This window comes from Panthera leo, chromosome A2, assembly GCF_018350215.1.
Source record: "Panthera leo isolate Ple1 chromosome A2, P.leo_Ple1_pat1.1, whole genome shotgun sequence".
In the NCBI taxonomy this organism is placed as follows: domain Eukaryota; kingdom Metazoa; phylum Chordata; class Mammalia; order Carnivora; family Felidae; genus Panthera; species Panthera leo.
The window spans coordinates 14,191,431-14,208,193 of record NC_056680.1 but is presented as its reverse complement, the minus strand read 5'-3'; the positions used below and the strand labels follow the sequence as shown (position 1 = coordinate 14,208,193).

The 16,763-nt window shown below is 52.5% G+C and overlaps 2 protein-coding genes across 2 annotated transcripts in view; one reads left to right on the top strand and one right to left on the bottom strand.

Annotated features, from left to right (window-relative positions):
• The first annotated feature begins 46 nt into the window (after nt 1-46).
• On the top strand, nt 47-6,961 carry HAPLN4 (hyaluronan and proteoglycan link protein 4). Its single transcript, XM_042927305.1, has 7 exons — nt 47-57; nt 377-517; nt 1,048-1,166; nt 1,235-1,525; nt 1,839-2,201; nt 3,773-4,108; nt 4,467-6,961. Exons 1-7 carry the CDS (start codon nt 47-49, stop codon nt 4,856-4,858), a joined length of 1,653 nt encoding a protein of 550 aa, XP_042783239.1. The 3' UTR covers nt 4,859-6,961.
• Nucleotides 6,962-10,272: 3,311 nt separating this feature from the next.
• Nucleotides 10,273-16,763, bottom strand: part of NCAN (neurocan) — a 31,329-nt gene continuing 24,838 nt past the window's right edge. Inside the window, exons 14-17 of the mRNA XM_042927304.1 lie at nt 16,568-16,650; nt 14,164-14,308; nt 13,239-13,421; nt 10,273-12,707 (exon numbers count right to left, since the gene is read on the bottom strand). Coding sequence (XP_042783238.1) covers nt 12,562-12,707; nt 13,239-13,421; nt 14,164-14,308; nt 16,568-16,650 — 557 coding nt within the window. The 3' untranslated portion in view covers nt 10,273-12,561. The remainder of the gene's footprint in view (nt 12,708-13,238; nt 13,422-14,163; nt 14,309-16,567; nt 16,651-16,763) is intronic.

The window sequence follows — 16,763 nt, the reverse complement described above, 5'->3', positions numbered from 1 at the left end:
CCCCCACTCCGCAGAGTGAGAACCTTTTGGTGCCCAGGACACTGCGATGGCCGCCAAGTGACAAATGGGAAAACTGAAGCCTGCAGGCCAAGCCCCTTTCGCAGGTTACTGAGCCCTCCCGGCTCACCTTGGGCATCCTGCATGGAAGACTCCATCAGGCCCCCCTCCTCCATTTTAGAGATAGTTAAACTGAGGCCCAGAGTTTCCGCTGCCTGCCCAAGACCAGCCAGCAGGATCGGCGACGTGGACCTGAACTCACTGTCCAGCGCGGTCCTTCCTCGGCTTGCGCCCCTGGTTTCTTCCCGGAGCGCGTGTCGCTGCGTCCCCTTTAAAGCTCCTCCCCGCTCCCGCGTCCGCCTCCCTCCTCCCCTTGCAGGCAGACGCCGGGATTGCGCCGCCTGAAGGGACTTGCCCAGTCCTTCCTGGGTGTTCGGGGAGCGCAGTCCCGGCGCGTAGGGGCCGCTCGGCGGGGGCCGCACGGGCAAGATGGTGAGTGGGGCCACGGGCGCGGGTCCCGGTAGGTCCCTCTCTGGGAATCTGTCTCGCTCTGTGTCTGAATCTACGCCCCTCAGTGTTTCTCCTCTCAGTCTCCCTCTCCCCGCTCCACCTCTCCCGTCCCCTCCGTCTCTCACCCTCTTGTATCTCTGTTCCTTGAACTCTGCCTCTTTTATATCCCTCACCTCTCCCTACTTTTCCCTCCCTCTTTTTGTCTTCCTGGTCCCTTTTCTTTTACTCCGAGTCCCTACCTCCGCGTCCCCCTTCTCTCGTCTCCTCTTGCTCCCTTTCCTCTCTCCCCTTCAGTCTCTGTCTCTCCATCTTTCCTTAGCTTCTGTGTCTCTTTCCCTCTCGCGGTCTCTCCTCTGCCTCTCCTTCTCTATCTCCATCTCCCCCTGCTCTTCTCTGTCTCGTTTTCTTTTCCTCGCCCTCTTAGCCTCTCCCTCTCTCTTCCTCTACCCCTCGCACCCCCTCCCCCGCCGCCCCCACACCCCTGCCGCTTTGCTGCAGTCTCCTGGCGCACGGATAACCTTGCCGCTGCCGCTGCTCCAGCTCCTCCCCCCTCCCTCCCAATCCTGGCCTGGGCCGGCCAGAGAAGGGGGCGGAGCTCCGAGCCACCAGTGTTGGGGTGAAGGGGATCTGGCGGGTGGCCTGCGCTGGACTAAGGGCAGGTGAGCCCAGGGGCGTGCGCTTTGCGTGGGAGCTAGAGTGTCAGGTACCGGGAGGGTGCGCGGGTTAGGGGGTGGAGGCTGGGAGGGTCTGCCAGCCTTCTCCTTGGAAGATTCCTCTGGGACCCTGGCCGAGGTGGGGACCTGGGCATGTGAGAATTCCTCGCCGTGGGGAAGGAAGGTCGGGGCTAGTCCTCCGACAGGCAAAGTCCAGGAGGCTGGACTGAATGCCGTATGCCCCCAGGTGTGTGCTCGGGCGGCCCTCGGTCCCGGCGCGCTCTGGGCCGCGGCCTGGGGAGTCCTGCTGCTTACGGCCCCCGCAGGGGCGCAGCGCGGCCGGAAGAAGGTCGTGCACGTGCTCGGTGAGTCTGGACAGCAGAAGCGGGTCTTGCCCCACGGGAGCCATGGCCAAATGTGATTGCCTGGGTGCAGGGAGGATGTAGGGGGTAGGGCATTGAGCTGTTCCTGATAGCCGGAATCCACCCCCCCCCCCCCCCCCCCCCCCCGCCCCTACCCCTCTGAGTTCCAGTTCCCTTCCCTGAACTCCTTTAACCTTCGGATCTCCTGACCTCCACCCAGGTCTTTTTCCCATAACACTTCCCTGGGATCCCCTGCCCCAGGTTCCCCACCCCGCTTCCTAGGACCACTTCTGAACTCTGCTTGACTCTCCCACAGAGGGTGAGTCGGGCTCGGTGGTGGTGCAGACGGCGCCTGGGCAGGTGGTCAGTCACAGGGGTGGCACCATTGTCTTGCCCTGCCGCTACCACTATGAGGCAGCCGCCCACGACCACGATGGCGTCCGCCTCAAGTGGACCAAGGTGGTGGACCCACTGGCCTTTGCCGACGTCTTCGTGGCGCTCGGCCCCCAGCACAGAGCATTTGGCAGCTACCGCGGGCGTGCGGAGCTGCAGGGTGATGGGCCTGGGGATGCCTCCTTGGTTCTCCGAAACGTTACGCTGCAGGATTACGGGCGCTATGAATGCGAGGTCACCAATGAGCTGGAAGACGACACTGGCATGGTCAAGCTGGATCTCGAAGGTAACCAGCCCATGGACAGGATGAACCATGTTTCTAAGGAAATAGAGTGGGAGATATTGCGAAGGATAGGAACCAAATGAAGTTGACCTAAAGGAATTTAGGGGTAGGGTAATGATGCCGATCTGGGGTGAATTTGCTCCCCAGACCCATTGGCAATGTCTAGAAAGGGGCTGCTGATGGCAGCTAGTGGGTAGAGGCCAGGGATGCTCCAACACATCCTACAGTGCACAGGACGGTCAACCCCCTTCCCTTTCCCCCGCCCCCCTTGCAAAGGATGACCCCATCTAAAGTGTCAATAGTAAGGACTTTGGGAAATCCTGGGGTAGGATCCAGGCACAGTTACATCCAGGGAGATCCACTCACACCATGTCAGGAATCCCTTCCTCACCTGTTTCCCTGAGTGGGCTTTCCTTAGGCAGGTTTTCAGCTCAGCAATTAATTTCCTAACAGGGCTAGATAGAGTCCCAGAGTTGTCCCTCATTGGCCCAGCTTGAGTCATGTGTCCATCCATGAGCCAATTACCGTGGCCGGGAGATGGAATGCTCTGATTGGCTGACTGTGGAGCTGGGAGGTGGGCGTTCTGTCTGAAGAATTCCCTCCCACCTGGTTCTGCTTCCTCAGTCCATCCAAGAAGATTCTAGGAGAAATTTCAGAGCCCTCACTTGCTGAACCTCCCAACAATAGCAAATAACAATAATAGCAGCAGCTCTCCTTTATCGGAAGCTCTATGTGCCATGAGCTTGAAGAGCTCTCTGGAGTCTCTTGCTTAATTTTCCCCCAAACTCTGAGGGAGATGCTATTACCAGCAGATGGGCAGCTGACTCAGGTTAGAGCCTTGCCCAGGACACATGCAAATGAGTGATAGAGCCAGGACTCAAGCCTCCATCCGTCAGGGTCCAGGCCTTCTCTCTGACCCCTGTTTGTTCCTCCCTTCATCTGCTGAGAGACGCATCGGCACCTCCAAGGTCTGCCCCTCAAACACACGCCACAGAATGCTGCTGAGCTGAGCTGACTGTGGGTTCAATGAAGGACAAGTTAGAAGAACTGAAGGTGGAAGAGAAATCAGTGGAAACTGCCCTGGACAATGCTGGGGATCAAAGATGCTTTGCCAAGTGTCATACTTCCAGGGGCTCCCTGCGGGGGAGTCAGCACTGGACACAGATATCCCCAGCTTCATGGGCTCAGGGCTTGACCAGAGGGAAGCTCCCAGTGCTGAGAGAATGTCAGGAGCACTAAAGACTGAAGGGAGGAGGGTGGCGGCAGCTGGGTTTTGAAGGACGAATAGGAGTTCAGCAGGTGGAAAAAAGTGGAAAGAACATAAGCAAAAGTCTCCAGCTGTGTAAAGGGGGTGGACGTGATTAAGTATCTTAAGAGGGAGGGTCAAGTGAACCCCAAAGTTAAGGCAAAGGGAACCATTAGGAGTGTGAGCTTGGCAAGGGTGTCCTCAGGTCTGAGGCCAGAGTGGAGGGATGGAGTGGAAGGTCTAGGCTGAAGAGTCACGCAGCACCCCACAAGTCAGGTGGATAGGAGAGTGTTGAGATTCCCAAGCTGAACCGTATGCGTCCTCGCAGGCGTTGTCTTCCCTTACCACCCCCGTGGAGGCCGTTACAAGCTAACCTTCATTGAGGCGCAGCGCGCCTGCGCCGAGCAGGACGGCATCCTGGCATCCGCAGAGCAGCTGCACGCGGCCTGGCGCGACGGCCTGGACTGGTGCAACGCAGGCTGGCTGCGCGACGGCTCGGTGCAGTACCCGGTGAGCCAGCCCCGGGAGCCCTGCGGCGGCCTGGGCGGAGCCGGGAGCTCCGGGACGGGCGGCGGTGCTGCCTCCGGGGGCGTGCGCAACTACGGCTACCGTCATAACGCCGAGGAACGCTACGACGCCTTCTGCTTTACATCCAACCTCCCGGGTGCGTAGGTCTGGCCCCTACGAAAGAAGCCCCGCCCTCAGGGGGGCCTCTCCCGCCCCTCCCTGTATCTTTCCCACCGTCTGTTTCCTCTCCTTCGCCCTTCCTATCCACCCCGGCCCTCCTGGGTCCAGGCCAGGATATCCCACCCCTAGGACTACCCTGGCGCAGCAATCAAGCATCGCTTGGCATCAACATTGCCCTAACCAATGGGGTCCAGGAATGCAGGGGAAGGGGTGTTCCTGAATCCTGTGGCTGGGGTCCTGGGTTGCAGGCACGTAGGGGGTGGGGAGCATCCTGAACCCCTTAGGAGGCCAGATCCCGGGAGTGGCCTTAACCACTCTCCCCCACTCCACCGCAGGACGTGTGTTCTTCCTGAAGCCGCTGCGGCCTGTACCCTTCTCGGGAGCCGCGCGCGCGTGCGCGGCGCGCGGCGCGGCCGTGGCCAAGGTGGGACAGCTGTTCGCCGCGTGGAAACTGCAGCTGCTGGACCGCTGCACCGCGGGCTGGCTGGCCGACGGGAGCGCGCGCTACCCCATCGTGAACCCGCGCGCGCGCTGCGGCGGCCGCCGGCCGGGCGTGCGCAGCCTGGGCTTCCCCGACGCCACGCGCCGCCTCTTTGGCGTCTACTGCTACCGTGCACCCGGCGCGCCAGACCCCGCACCAGGCGGCTGGGGTTGGGGCTGGGCCGGCGGTGGCGGCTGGGCCGGAGGCGCGCGCGACCCCGCCGCTTGGACCCCGCTGCGCGTCTAGATCCTGGGCGCAGATGGCTGGGGTGCTTGGCGGCTGGCCGAGTGCTCTGCGGTCTCTTGGAGACAGACCACGTGACTGGAGACTGGCCTCTTCCCCTGCGGTGCGTAGCAGGCTGACCAGGCCTCCTGTGGTCTTTGAACACCGGCTGCGCCCCCGAGGTCCCCATAGACTGGCCAATCCCGGGAGACTGACCGAGCCCCCACCTCTCCTGGATAGTGGATTTCCCCTCCTCCTTCGACTTTCTCCAGGAGATGGGGCATGTCCCCTGAAGACCCCTGGAGGCCAACAGACAATGAGGTCTCCTGAAGACTGGCAATGCCTCCCCAGGTCACTTGGAAACAGACAGAATCACCCCCTCCCCCGCGGTCTCCTGGAGGCTGGACCCCCGGGATTATCTGGAGATTGGCCTCAGGCCCTCTGCATCTCCCTGGAGACTGAAGACTGATCCCTTAACCCTCCCCCTCAACACGTATAGAAAACAGAAACCTCAGAGTTCACCAGGTGATCACGACCCCGTGGTCACATGGAGACAGGGCTCCTGTCCTCTTCCCTATGGTGACCTGGATATTAGGTATTCCCATTCTTCCCCCTTCCACTGCGAGTCCTCGAAGTTTGCAGAATAACAGGCCACGTTCCCCGGTCACTGTGAACAGCCCCGCTCCTCCAGTTTCAGGGGAGACCAGCCTCGTCTGTCACCACAAAAACAGATTGACATGCCCCAGCCGGCTCGCATGACTGGCGGCCATGCCCCACCCCTCAGGTATGTCTTTGGAGGGAGCAAATCTGCTCCCACTTGATGGCCTCTTTCCTGGCTGTCACCAAAGAGACCATCCCCTGGGCCCAGGGATCCGTAGGATCCGTGTCACTAGCTGTGGAGAAAGCTGTCCCACTTCCCATTGTTACCAAGGCGACCAGCCCAACTTCTACCTGTAACCTAGTCACACAGCCCTTCCCTCATCAGTCACACCCATGGAGATAGTGCCTCCCTCCTCCAGCTGTAACCATGGATACCACACGTTTCCTATGTCACCCCAGGACACCAGAGAGCTACCACTCTGCTTCTTGAAGTCCCCATCCTTACCAACAGCCACGAAGACCACTCTCCCCTACCCCCAGAACTGTCCTGAGAGTGTCCCAACATTCAGTTCTCCAGTTTTCACCATGAGAACAGGCTGCCCTTTCCCCAGCTCTTTGCCCCCCATCCAAGCTCCCTCTCCAAGCTGCTTGAACCCCACAATGGTTGCCATGGAAGCCAAACTCTGGTGTTTGAGGTGACAGAACACCTGTCCCCCTAGGCTTTCCCATGTCAGCAGGGCCCCACCGCATCAAACTGTGGCCACAGAGACCGGCAACGTCGTCTCCATGACAACCAACCTCCCAGCTCTCAGGAACTTCTTACCATGGGTGGGAACTGCACCCCACAGGATTTAATGTCTGCTCCTTAACCAGAGAGGCCCAGCCCCAGGCAGCATCTCCAGATAAGGCTGGACTTCTGGAGCCGCTGGACACTCCTCCGTTTGCACGCTAACTATATCCCAGACAACAGTTGTGCACGAGACACCCTTGCAACCCCCAGATGTTTTCATTGCTGCCATACAGATGAGCAAACTGACTCTGGCAGCCCCAGCCCTTTATGCTGTGCAAGCACTGGGCTCCCCACTTCCCCTCTGAGACCACATCTCCATTCTCACTGAGTTCTCTCCTCTAACTGCCCCCTGCCCCACGTTTCACTCCTTAGAGATCCAGGAGAGACAGAATGTTTTTTACACTTCAAAATCCACAGTGAGCTACAGGCTCTAAAGGACAATTTGTGCTAAGAAGTCAGAACCCAGCCAAATTCCCCCCAGCGTTGAGAGCCAGCTCGGGAGAGATGGCCCATGAACAAAGCCACCCCAGCTGTGGGAGCCCCCAGATCCAAGGTCTTCCATGGAATAGCACTGAGGCCCCTCCTGGAACCCCCGACCCCCTTATTGTCACATCCATCTTGAGGAAACCCATCCGTGAGTTGTGGAATCAGGTGGGTTGGATTCAAATCCTGCCGCTGCGACCAAGTGACAACCCCCCTGAGCCTGTTTCCTCCTCTGTACCAGAGCTGTTCTGAGGTCCCAGTGAGTGCAAAGCATACAGCAGGGGCTCAATAAAAAAAAAGTTGTTTTGTTTTGTTTTTTTGGATGTATGAGAAAATGAGGCAGCCGATGGGTAATTACTTCATAAATGTACTTTGGTGGACAAAACGTTTCCCAGCTGGGGGTGTGTGATGATGATTTGCTTAAGAAGCATCACCCTCATTCCTCAGGACCACCTCTGCTCTTCAATTTTCCCCGCCTCTCCACTCCCCCATTCTCCCTTCAGTCTCTTCCTTGCATCATCCCCCATGTGTCTGGCCCTTCACAGCCCTGTCCCGACTGGGTCGTTGACAAATCCAGTGGTTCCTCTCAGTCCCCCAGGCACCCAAGTGTGCAAAACTGGATGGAGAGTTCTTGTATCAGGAAGGCAGAGAGGTTGCAAATTTTCCCTGGTGCGGAGGTGGAGTAGGGGTGGGATTGTGGCCTGAGAAACATTGACAGTTTCTGGGATACGGACAGAGGGAAAAGTGAACAAAGTGTAAAACTGATTAGGCTGTAGAAGTGAGATGGTCGGTGTAACTGCTCATCCTTCAATACCAGATGTGACAGCCCTCCAAGAGACTCAAGCCACTCATCTGAAGGCAGCGTCCAGCCCCTTCGTGAGACAGCCTTGGGCTCCAGCTGGCCTTAGCTTCCTTGCATGGGGGAATGGTGAGAGGCGTATTTCCAGGGACGAGTGCATGGGATTTCTTTCATCCCGCCTTTTCCCTGCGGTTCCTTTCTCCCTTCCGCGGTTCCAGTTCCCTATTTTGCCTTGAGTATGTAATTTTCTAACCCCCACTCATACAATGAGAGTCTAAGGGGCTGACACCGCCCACTCCCAGTTCAGCCAATGAGTGCCGTGGCACACCTCCCCGGGAAACGCTGATTGGTGCAGGGATGGTTAGGGAGGTAGGCTGACGGTGAGACTGAGTCCTGGGATTTTAAGAAACCAATTCGACCAGGGGGACCTTCCTCCTACTGGAGTTGCTGCATCTCCCACCTAAGGGAGAGCTAAGGGTTGGTAAACTGGATAGAACCCTTTCTGACGCCAGATATTCAGAAAAACCACTCCTTCCTATCGTACAGCCCTCCGTTCACTTCCCAGAGAACTCCAAAGTTTTTATGTGCCCTTCCGGAGATGTTTTATGTTCATTCAAACAAATATGCATATGCATTTCCCCCCCTATTTTTACACAAATGACATTTACACAACATTCACACTGTTGTATCATTTCTATCTAGTTCCAAGACATTTTTATCATCCCCAAAGAAAACCCCATACTCATGAAACAAACACTCCCCATTCCTCCCTTCCCTACCCCCCTGCCCTGGCAACTGTTTATGTACTTTCCACCTCCAGAGATTTGCCTATTTTTGTAATTGATTTTTTAAAAAAATGTTAAGTACTCTCTACACCCAATCTGGGGCTCAAACTCATAACTCCAAGATCAAGAGTTTCACACTCTACCAAATGAGCCAGCCAGGCGCCCGTAGATTTGCCTGTTCTTGATGTTTCATACAAACAGAGTCATATAATATATGTCCTTTTGTGTCCAGCTTCCTTCACTCAGCATAATATTTTTGAGGCTCCTCCGTGTTGAGTGTGAATCAAGACCTTATTCCTCTTCATGGCTGAATAATATTCTGTGGTATGTGTATGCCACATTTTGTTTATTCGTTCATGAGTTAATGGACATTTGGGTTTTTCCCCCTTTTGGCAATTGTGAATTATGCTGCTATGAACATTCTGGTGCCATGTATACTTTTAAAGTCATTCTTCTTTTACTTAACAATATATATTTGAGATAGTTTCCATCACCGTATAAAGATCCCCCACCCCCATATCCTTTTGAAAGTTGGCAGGTTATTCATTGTTTGGATGCACCGTCATTTTTGTAGCCCACTTCCTAATGGCAGACGTTTAGGGTCCCCTATTTTGCTGTGAATAAGTGCCCACATCATCTCACACAAGTATAACCAGAGGAGGATAGAGGATATCAAGAGTTGTTGAATCAAGGAGTCACGTTTGCCACTTCGATAGTGGTCTCCACCTTTTCTTAGGGGTGGGGCCAGTTTATACGCCACCAGTAATAGATGTACTCGCCTCTTTCCACACATCCTAATCAGCATTGTGTGTTATCCCTTTTTACCATAGTGAACCTGATAAATAAGAAACGGTATCTCGTGGTGCTTGTCACTGGCTGTTCTCTTATTATGAGTGAAACCGAACAAACATTCTCCACTTTGACGTTAGGTGCAGGTGGTTGAGGAAGTCATAAATCGTTCTCAGGTTGGGTATGCTGTCATCATTGATCAGTGCAAGCCTCCTCTCCTGTTAGATTTATTTGATTCTCTTTTTAAATATGCTCTTCTTGGGGCGCCTGGGTGGGTCAGGCGGTTATGCGTCTGACTTCAACTAAGGTCATGATCTCATGGCTTGTGAGTTCAAGCCCCTCGTCGGGCTCTGTGCTGACAGCTCAAAGCCTGGAGCCTGCTTCGGATTCTGTCTCCCTCTCTCTCTGCCCCATCCCCACTTGCTCTCTCTTTCTCTCTCAAAAATAAACATTGAGCAAAATTTTTAAAAATGCTCTTCTTTGTTCATCCTGATGTTCCTGCAAAATGTGTATTATTTTGTTGAATATAGGTTGTAGTTTAAGAGCATCTGTATTTCCTTTTCTGTGAACATGTTATTCACATCCTTTGCCTATTTGGCTATTGGATTATTCGTCTTTTTTTCCTATTGAATTGTAGGAGCTCTTTATATATTAAGACAAGTCTTTTATCTCTGATTTGAAAATTTGTTTCCAAGTTGGCATTTACCTTTTGACCTTGTTTATGTTTTTTGTTTTGCTTTTTTTTTTTTTTTTTTTTTTTTTTTTGCTTTTTGTCAGTATTGCTTTTAGGATAAAGCCTAAACTCCTCACTACAGCCCATATGGCCCTGAGTAGTCCATCCTCTGTGTCTCTGACCTTGTTTCCTCCTACTAGCTACCTCTATCACTCTGCTCCAGCCACTATGGATTCCTTGCTGTTTCTCAAATAGCCCACGTCCCTTCTGGAAGAGGATATTTGCCTCTTTCTTCTGCCTGAAAGTGTCTTCCTTTTTTTCCACTCATCTAGTTAACACTACTCCTCCTTTAGATCCCATCCACCTCCTCTTGGAAGCCTTTCTTGACCACCTCCCGGGGGCATGTCTGTCTTGTTCACCATTATCTCCCCAGCACCCAGCACACTACCTGGCTTATAATACCTGCTCAGCAAGTAGTTGCTGAGTAAATTAATGAAGAAAGGTCTCAGGAGGCGACAGGCAGGTTGAACTGTTAAAAAATTTTATTAAAATGTCCAAGAAGTACATTAATATCCACAGTGTCAGATACCACAGACCCACAGAACACTGCAGCTCACAGCAAAACCAGCAGAACCCGAAGCTGTTCACGCGCGCACACACTCACACGCATGCCACGCACGCGGCACACGCAAACACACGCACATCCCAAAGGGAAAGACTAAAAGACAAACCACCCACTTTAGAAAAGACCATAGCCCCCTCCCACCAGGGAGCTGGGTGGAGGCCGAGCAAGGGACTAAGGGGGCCAAGGGCAGGGAGCATAAACCAAGCCCCCCCCTAAAAAAAAGTTGCACCCCCAAGCACCACCCCCAAAGGAAAATTATTTTATGACATGAATTATTGAAGATGTGTTATTATATTTTTAAAAGCAAAAAAAAATTATCAAAGCAAGAAGGCAAATGTACATCCCTGGGCTTTCTCTATAACTATAAGGTGGAGCAGGAGATAATGTCTATAGCGGGGAAGACTGAAGACCATGGTCAAGGATAAGGGTCTAGTTTGCACTTCTCAATCTTTTCCTAAACCTGCCTGTGCATATGAGAGAGTATAATTATGCTTCAGTCCATTCCCCCAAAGTAAAAGCGATGTTTGGAATCAGACAGATGAAGGACCAAATCCTTTCTCCTGTCTTGGCTGTGGATTCAAACCAGTGCCTTTCTCTTCTCTGAGCCTCAGTCTTGTTATGTGTAAAATGGGGAAATAATAGTTCCAAAATCACTGGGCTGTTGAGAAGATTCAAAGAGATAGTGTGGGAGTCCTTAGCACAGTATAGACACCATAGTTGGTGGCTATGATTATTCCTTCCCAGGAGGAATATAGGCTCAATCAACACATTTCTTTCTCTACTGAACCCTTGGACCATCTACTTTCTTATTTTTCTTTCTTGCAGAGGGCCATTCCCCACTGTAATTTTTAACACAGGTCCACAGACTTTTCCCAGAGGAGAGGAGTTCAGAGGGGACAAAACATGAAGGATACCATAGGGGTTTTCCCTGCCAGAGATCAAGGAGCTGAATCCTGGCCTCTGGCTCGGAGAACTATTTTACAGGTTGCCAATTGGGGGAACAGATTTAGTCAGTTCTTTCCCACTTAAAAGATTTTTAAAAAGCAATGAGAGAAAAATGTGTGTGTCTCTATGTGTGTGTGTGTGTGTGTGTGTGTGTGTGTGTGTGTTTCAGTTTTTAACACTGTGCATTTCTCTACAACATGACCGCAGGAAGATGTTACTACTTCAAGTTTTAAGCATTTCTAGTCCACCAGGCAATGAATGAAGACAGGGATGGGGCAGGAGTGGGGGCAGGACCCAGGGCAGGGGCACTACCAATGTCTCTGGAGGGACGGGGATGGGCACTGAGCTAGAAAACTTGGCACCTCCTTGATCCAGGAAGGAGGTTCTTTGTCTCCCTGAGAGATGGAGGGGGAAGAAATCTGGGCTCATCAAGCCCTAAACATCCTCTCATCTGTGTGTGTGAGAGAGATTCACCACACGTACAGAACCACCAAATCTCAGCACTGGACTAGACCTGGGAGGGTAAGCAATACACCTTCCTTCTATTCCCATATATTGCTCTGACTATTCTGACCCCTAACTCTGAGGGCACAGAAGGAGGTTATTCTAAAAACATTCCTAAAATTCAGTACATAGGAGTTCCATACTCCATTTATCCACCAAGACCAGAGAAGGAACTTGCGCTGAAGTCCAGGGTGAAGGAAGACAGCTGTCAAGTTCAAGCAGTGTGTTTCCATGGAGTTCTCTATTCCCAAAGCCAATGACCTTAACTAAAAGCTTCAGCCTGCATTTAGTAAACCTGCACATCTGACAGTTTACTAAGCCTGATCATCTGGTGTGAAAAGCAATTCCTTAATGTGAACCCAAACATACACTCTTGCACCTTCATCAAAGCCTTATTTCAACAACTGGTAATCAGCCTTGCCAACAAAAGACTTAACCAACGCAAAGAATGATCTTTGCTGATTGTGCTTCCCTTCACTGGGAGATGGTCCCAGAGTTCAGCCTGACTAGAACTGACTTTTCAGATACATGGCTATGCCTGCCAAGAGGACCTTGTGTATGTAAGAAAGAGGAGAGAGGAGCTTTTTACAAAGGATTGTGGAGGCGGGGGGGGGGGTGTGGTTTGGGGCTCAGGGACTTCCAGACCCTCTTGTTTTTCTCTGGGCTCTGTCTCCCCAGGTGAAGGCTCCGGGGAAGGTGTGGGAAAGGGGTTGTGCTTCCTTTTGCCTGGTTCTTCAGCAGAAATTCCCTTCTTCCTTCTCCCAGTCCTCTGCTGGGTGTTTCTTGTGTTTTCTGCGCTCCTTGTGCGATTTATGGTGGTGATGCTGGTGATGGTGCTGGTGGTGGTGATGATGTCGCCGCATCCGATGGGACCGTCTGGCTGCAGGGAAGTGAGGGAGGACAAGGAAGTGGCAAAAGGTGGTGAGAGGCGGGTGGCCTGATATAGCGGGCCTTTTCATGGAAAGGAGAAACGAAGGAAACACCAGGCAGGCTGGTAAGTTCTCACTTATCTGCAAGGCTGCATTATCAGGCAGACATTCGGCCAGATCAAAGTGTGTAGCAATATGACGGGGGTTTTTTGTTGGTTTGTTTGTTTTTTGCTTCTAAAATTTTTGTTAATGTTTATTTATTTTTGAAAGAGAGAGACAGAGCGCAAGTGGGGGAGGGGCAGAGAAAGAGAGAGAGAGAGAGGGAGAGGGAGACACAGAATCCGAAACAGGCTCCTGGCTCTGAGCTGTCAGCACAGAGGCTGACGTGGGGCTCGAACTCATGAACGGTGGGATCATGACCTGAGCTGAAGTCGGATGCTTAACTGACTGAGCCACCCAGGCGCCCCAGTAATATGACATTTTAATTGGGGACCACAAATAACTGGAAACCTGTGTTGGGGTGTCTGGGGACAGCCACTTACGTTTGGTGCAGACGATTTGGGGCTGGTCCCACTTGCCATCGCTCCGGCATCGGATGACGGCCACATGGTGCTGGGTAAATCCTTCCTCACATTGGTATCGTACAGTGGCATGAACATTATACTTGGCCTTGCGAGCACCAATGGGTGAGGCATTCTGTACTGCTGGAGGGGGACCACACAGCACTGGAGACAGAGAAACCACTGGTAAGGGAAGTGACCATCAAGTCTGGGGCTGAACTGGTTTCTTCTCTTGTTGGGAATAATTATACCCATCAGCAGGTCCTGCTCTTCACTCAGTTGTGACCTCACATGGACAGAAGTGACGGTGTCTGTCTCCTCTACCTAACCCAGGAGATCCTTAGGGGCGGGAACCTCCTGGACACATCCCATCCTCCTTAATCCTTACCCATGATAGCAATGAAGGTGGGAGATAAGAATGATATGAGTAAAGGAAAGGAAGAAAGGACATGAAAACTGTCACGGACACATAAGTGAGAATAAGCAAAAGTATAAGAGAAAGGTGGACACAAGAACACGTATAAGTGTTCCCTTAATATGTAAAGAGCTCTCACAAATCAATAAGACCAACAAACCTATAGAACGTTATGCAAAGGAGATGAACTTGCAGGTCACAGGAAAATAAATACATCCAAATAGTTTATGAACCTATGAACAGTCGGTTATCCTCATCCTTAAAGGCACGCAAACTCCCCTAACAAGTAGATCTTATTTTTTCACCGCCCAGATGAACAAAGAACAAAAGATTTGAGAACACACAGAGTTGGCAAAGGTCGGGAAAAAAAATGGGCACTCTCACACAACACTGTAGTGAAAATTGGGCAGGGCTGACTTACATTTACACATTTAAAGAAAACAAGGACCCCACGAAAGGCAGAGGCAAGTGGTGGGGAGGGTAGCGGCATACCTGTTCCCTTCTTACAGACATAGGGGAGGTTGTAGTTACAGGGAACGTCGTTCCAGCGCCCGCTCTCATGTGCAACCATCACCACACAGTCCTCCCCACCCGCGAAGAAATTGTCAGGCTGGTTCTCCCGCCAGTTCTCATATTGCTGCAGGAATAGGGAGCAGAGAGGCTCAGACTCCGTCACGGCTCACTGTAGGACTCCCCTGGCCAGCCTACTCAAACTTGAAGGACTCAGTGTTTCTATCTCTACAACGGGCACCGTTCTGCCGGATGGTGGCCTCCACTGCACCCGGAGTCACCCCTCCTCTGGCTGCAAGGCTGCAGTGCCCTCTTCCTTGGCCCTCCTACCTGCTTCCTTTCTCCCTGACAGTCTAATTTTCCACCTAGGTCACTCTGAGATAAATAGTTGAGCAAAGGTCCAGGAGGGATTCCCGGAGAATACAAGCGGATAGCTGAAGACTCAAGGGTAGAAATGATGCAGGAAGGGAACAGAATTCCAAGCAGAGGGAACAGCTAGCACGAAGGCCCAGAGGCAGGGCGGTGCTTATCCTGTTTGAGGAATAGAACAGAGGCCAGTGGGGCTGGAGCTGCCCGACCGAGTTGGGGTATGGTGAGTGGGTGGGCAAGGGTCAGTTCTTGCGGTAGAGGAGGTGGATTTTTTCTTATTTCTTATTTTAAAGCAGGCTCCAATGCAGGGCTTGAACTCACAACCCCGAGATCAAGACCTGAGCTGAGATCAAGAGCCAGATACTTAACCAACTGAGCCACCCAGGCGGCCCGAGGAGGTGGACGCTTTGAAACTGTGGTAAAATACATATAACGTAAAATTGACCATTTTAACCATTTTTACGTGTCCGGTTCATTGGCATTAATAAGATCCACAATGTTGTGCAATTATCACCACTGTCTAATCCCAGCACCTTTTCATCCCTTCAAACAGAAACTCTCTCCCTATTGGCAATCGCGCCCCATTCTGCCCCGCCCCCAGCCCCTGGCAACCACCGATCCACGTTCTGTCCCTGCGAGTTTGCCTATTTTAGAAACTTCACGTCAACGAAATCACACACTCTGTGGCCTTCTGGCCTTTTCCACCGAGCAGGTTTTCCAATTTCATCCACACGGTAGCACATATCAGCTTTTTACCTGAATAGTATGCACCGTATGGATGGACCCCATTTTGTTCATGCATTTCTCTTTTGACGGCCATTTGTGCTGTTTCCACCTTTTGGCTACTGTGACGAGTACTGTTGTGGACACGAGTGTACAAATATCTGAGTGAAAGATCTTTCTTCTTTTGGGTATCTACCCGGGGGCGAAGTTTCTGGGTCCTGTGGCAATTCTGTGTTTGACTTTAACTTTTTGTGGGCCCGCCAGACTGTGTTTCACCGCAGGAAGAGGTAGATTTTTATCCTGAGAACAACAGAGAGCCTGAGACTTGAAGCAGGGAGAATCCTGATCTATGATTTTGAAAAGGTCCCCGTGTATAGGTTTTCCTTTTCGGGTGGACGCGTTCTGTAACCAGATGGAGGCGATGGCCGCACAACGTTGTGAAAGTATTAAATGCCACTGAATTATACGCTTTAAAATTATTAATTTGGGGGCACCTGGCTGGCTTAGTCGGAAGAGCATGCGACTCCTGATCTCCGGGCCATGAGTTCGAGCCCCACGCTGGGTGTGGAGATTAGTTAAACATTTTTCAAAGGGGGCACCTGGGTGGCTCAGTCAGGTTAAGTGCCTGACTCTTGATTTCGGCTCAGGTCATGATCTCATCGTTCGGTTCCTGAGATCGGTCCCCATGCGTCAGGCTCCTTGCTGACAGCACGGAGCCTGTTTGGGATTCTCTCTCTCTCCCTCTCGCTCTGCTCCTCCCCCAATCGTGTGCTCTCTCAAAATAAATAAACATTGTTTTTAAAAAAAGAAAACTTTAAAATGGTTAATTCTATGTTATATGAATTTCACCACAATTTTTTAAAAAGTCCGCCTGGCTGCCAGGTGGAGGGGCTAGAGGGTAGGTAGCAAGCGTGTGTTTTGGAAGGTGGGGCTTGGGGGGCTGCTGCAGGGGTCCCGGTGAGTGATAAGGGAGGCTGGTCAGGCAGGGGGCAGTAGGGAAATGGGAATATCTTAAAGTCCATGGCTGGAGGACCCGGCAGTGAGCAAGAGGAGACCTCAGGCCCTAGTCCTACGTTTATAACTTCAGTCACCGGGTGGGCCGGGTGTTTACAGGGCTGGGAAGTCAAGGGTGACCTGGAACTTCGCTGAAGCTCCTTTCCCAATCTCAGAGCCACAAGGAACTTTCATGGTTGATTTGCACAAGAGGGTAAAGTCAGGCCAGAGCACAGAGCCCACGCGGCTTATACACATCCCATTGTTCTAGGGAGACCCAAGCCTGGCTCCTGCCACTCACCAGCCCCGTGTTGTCCGTCCACTGGAAATCCCTCTCCACGATCCTGTCATTCAGGCCGATCCAAGTGTTTTCACGCCCAAAGCCTGCGAGGTGGGGCATCCTGAGGGCTGGGTGCCCACCCCTCCCCCAGCCTAGGCTGTGGGCCGGAGGAGGGGTGGAAGGTATGGGAGGGGAGGACCCAGCCCCTCCCCCAGAC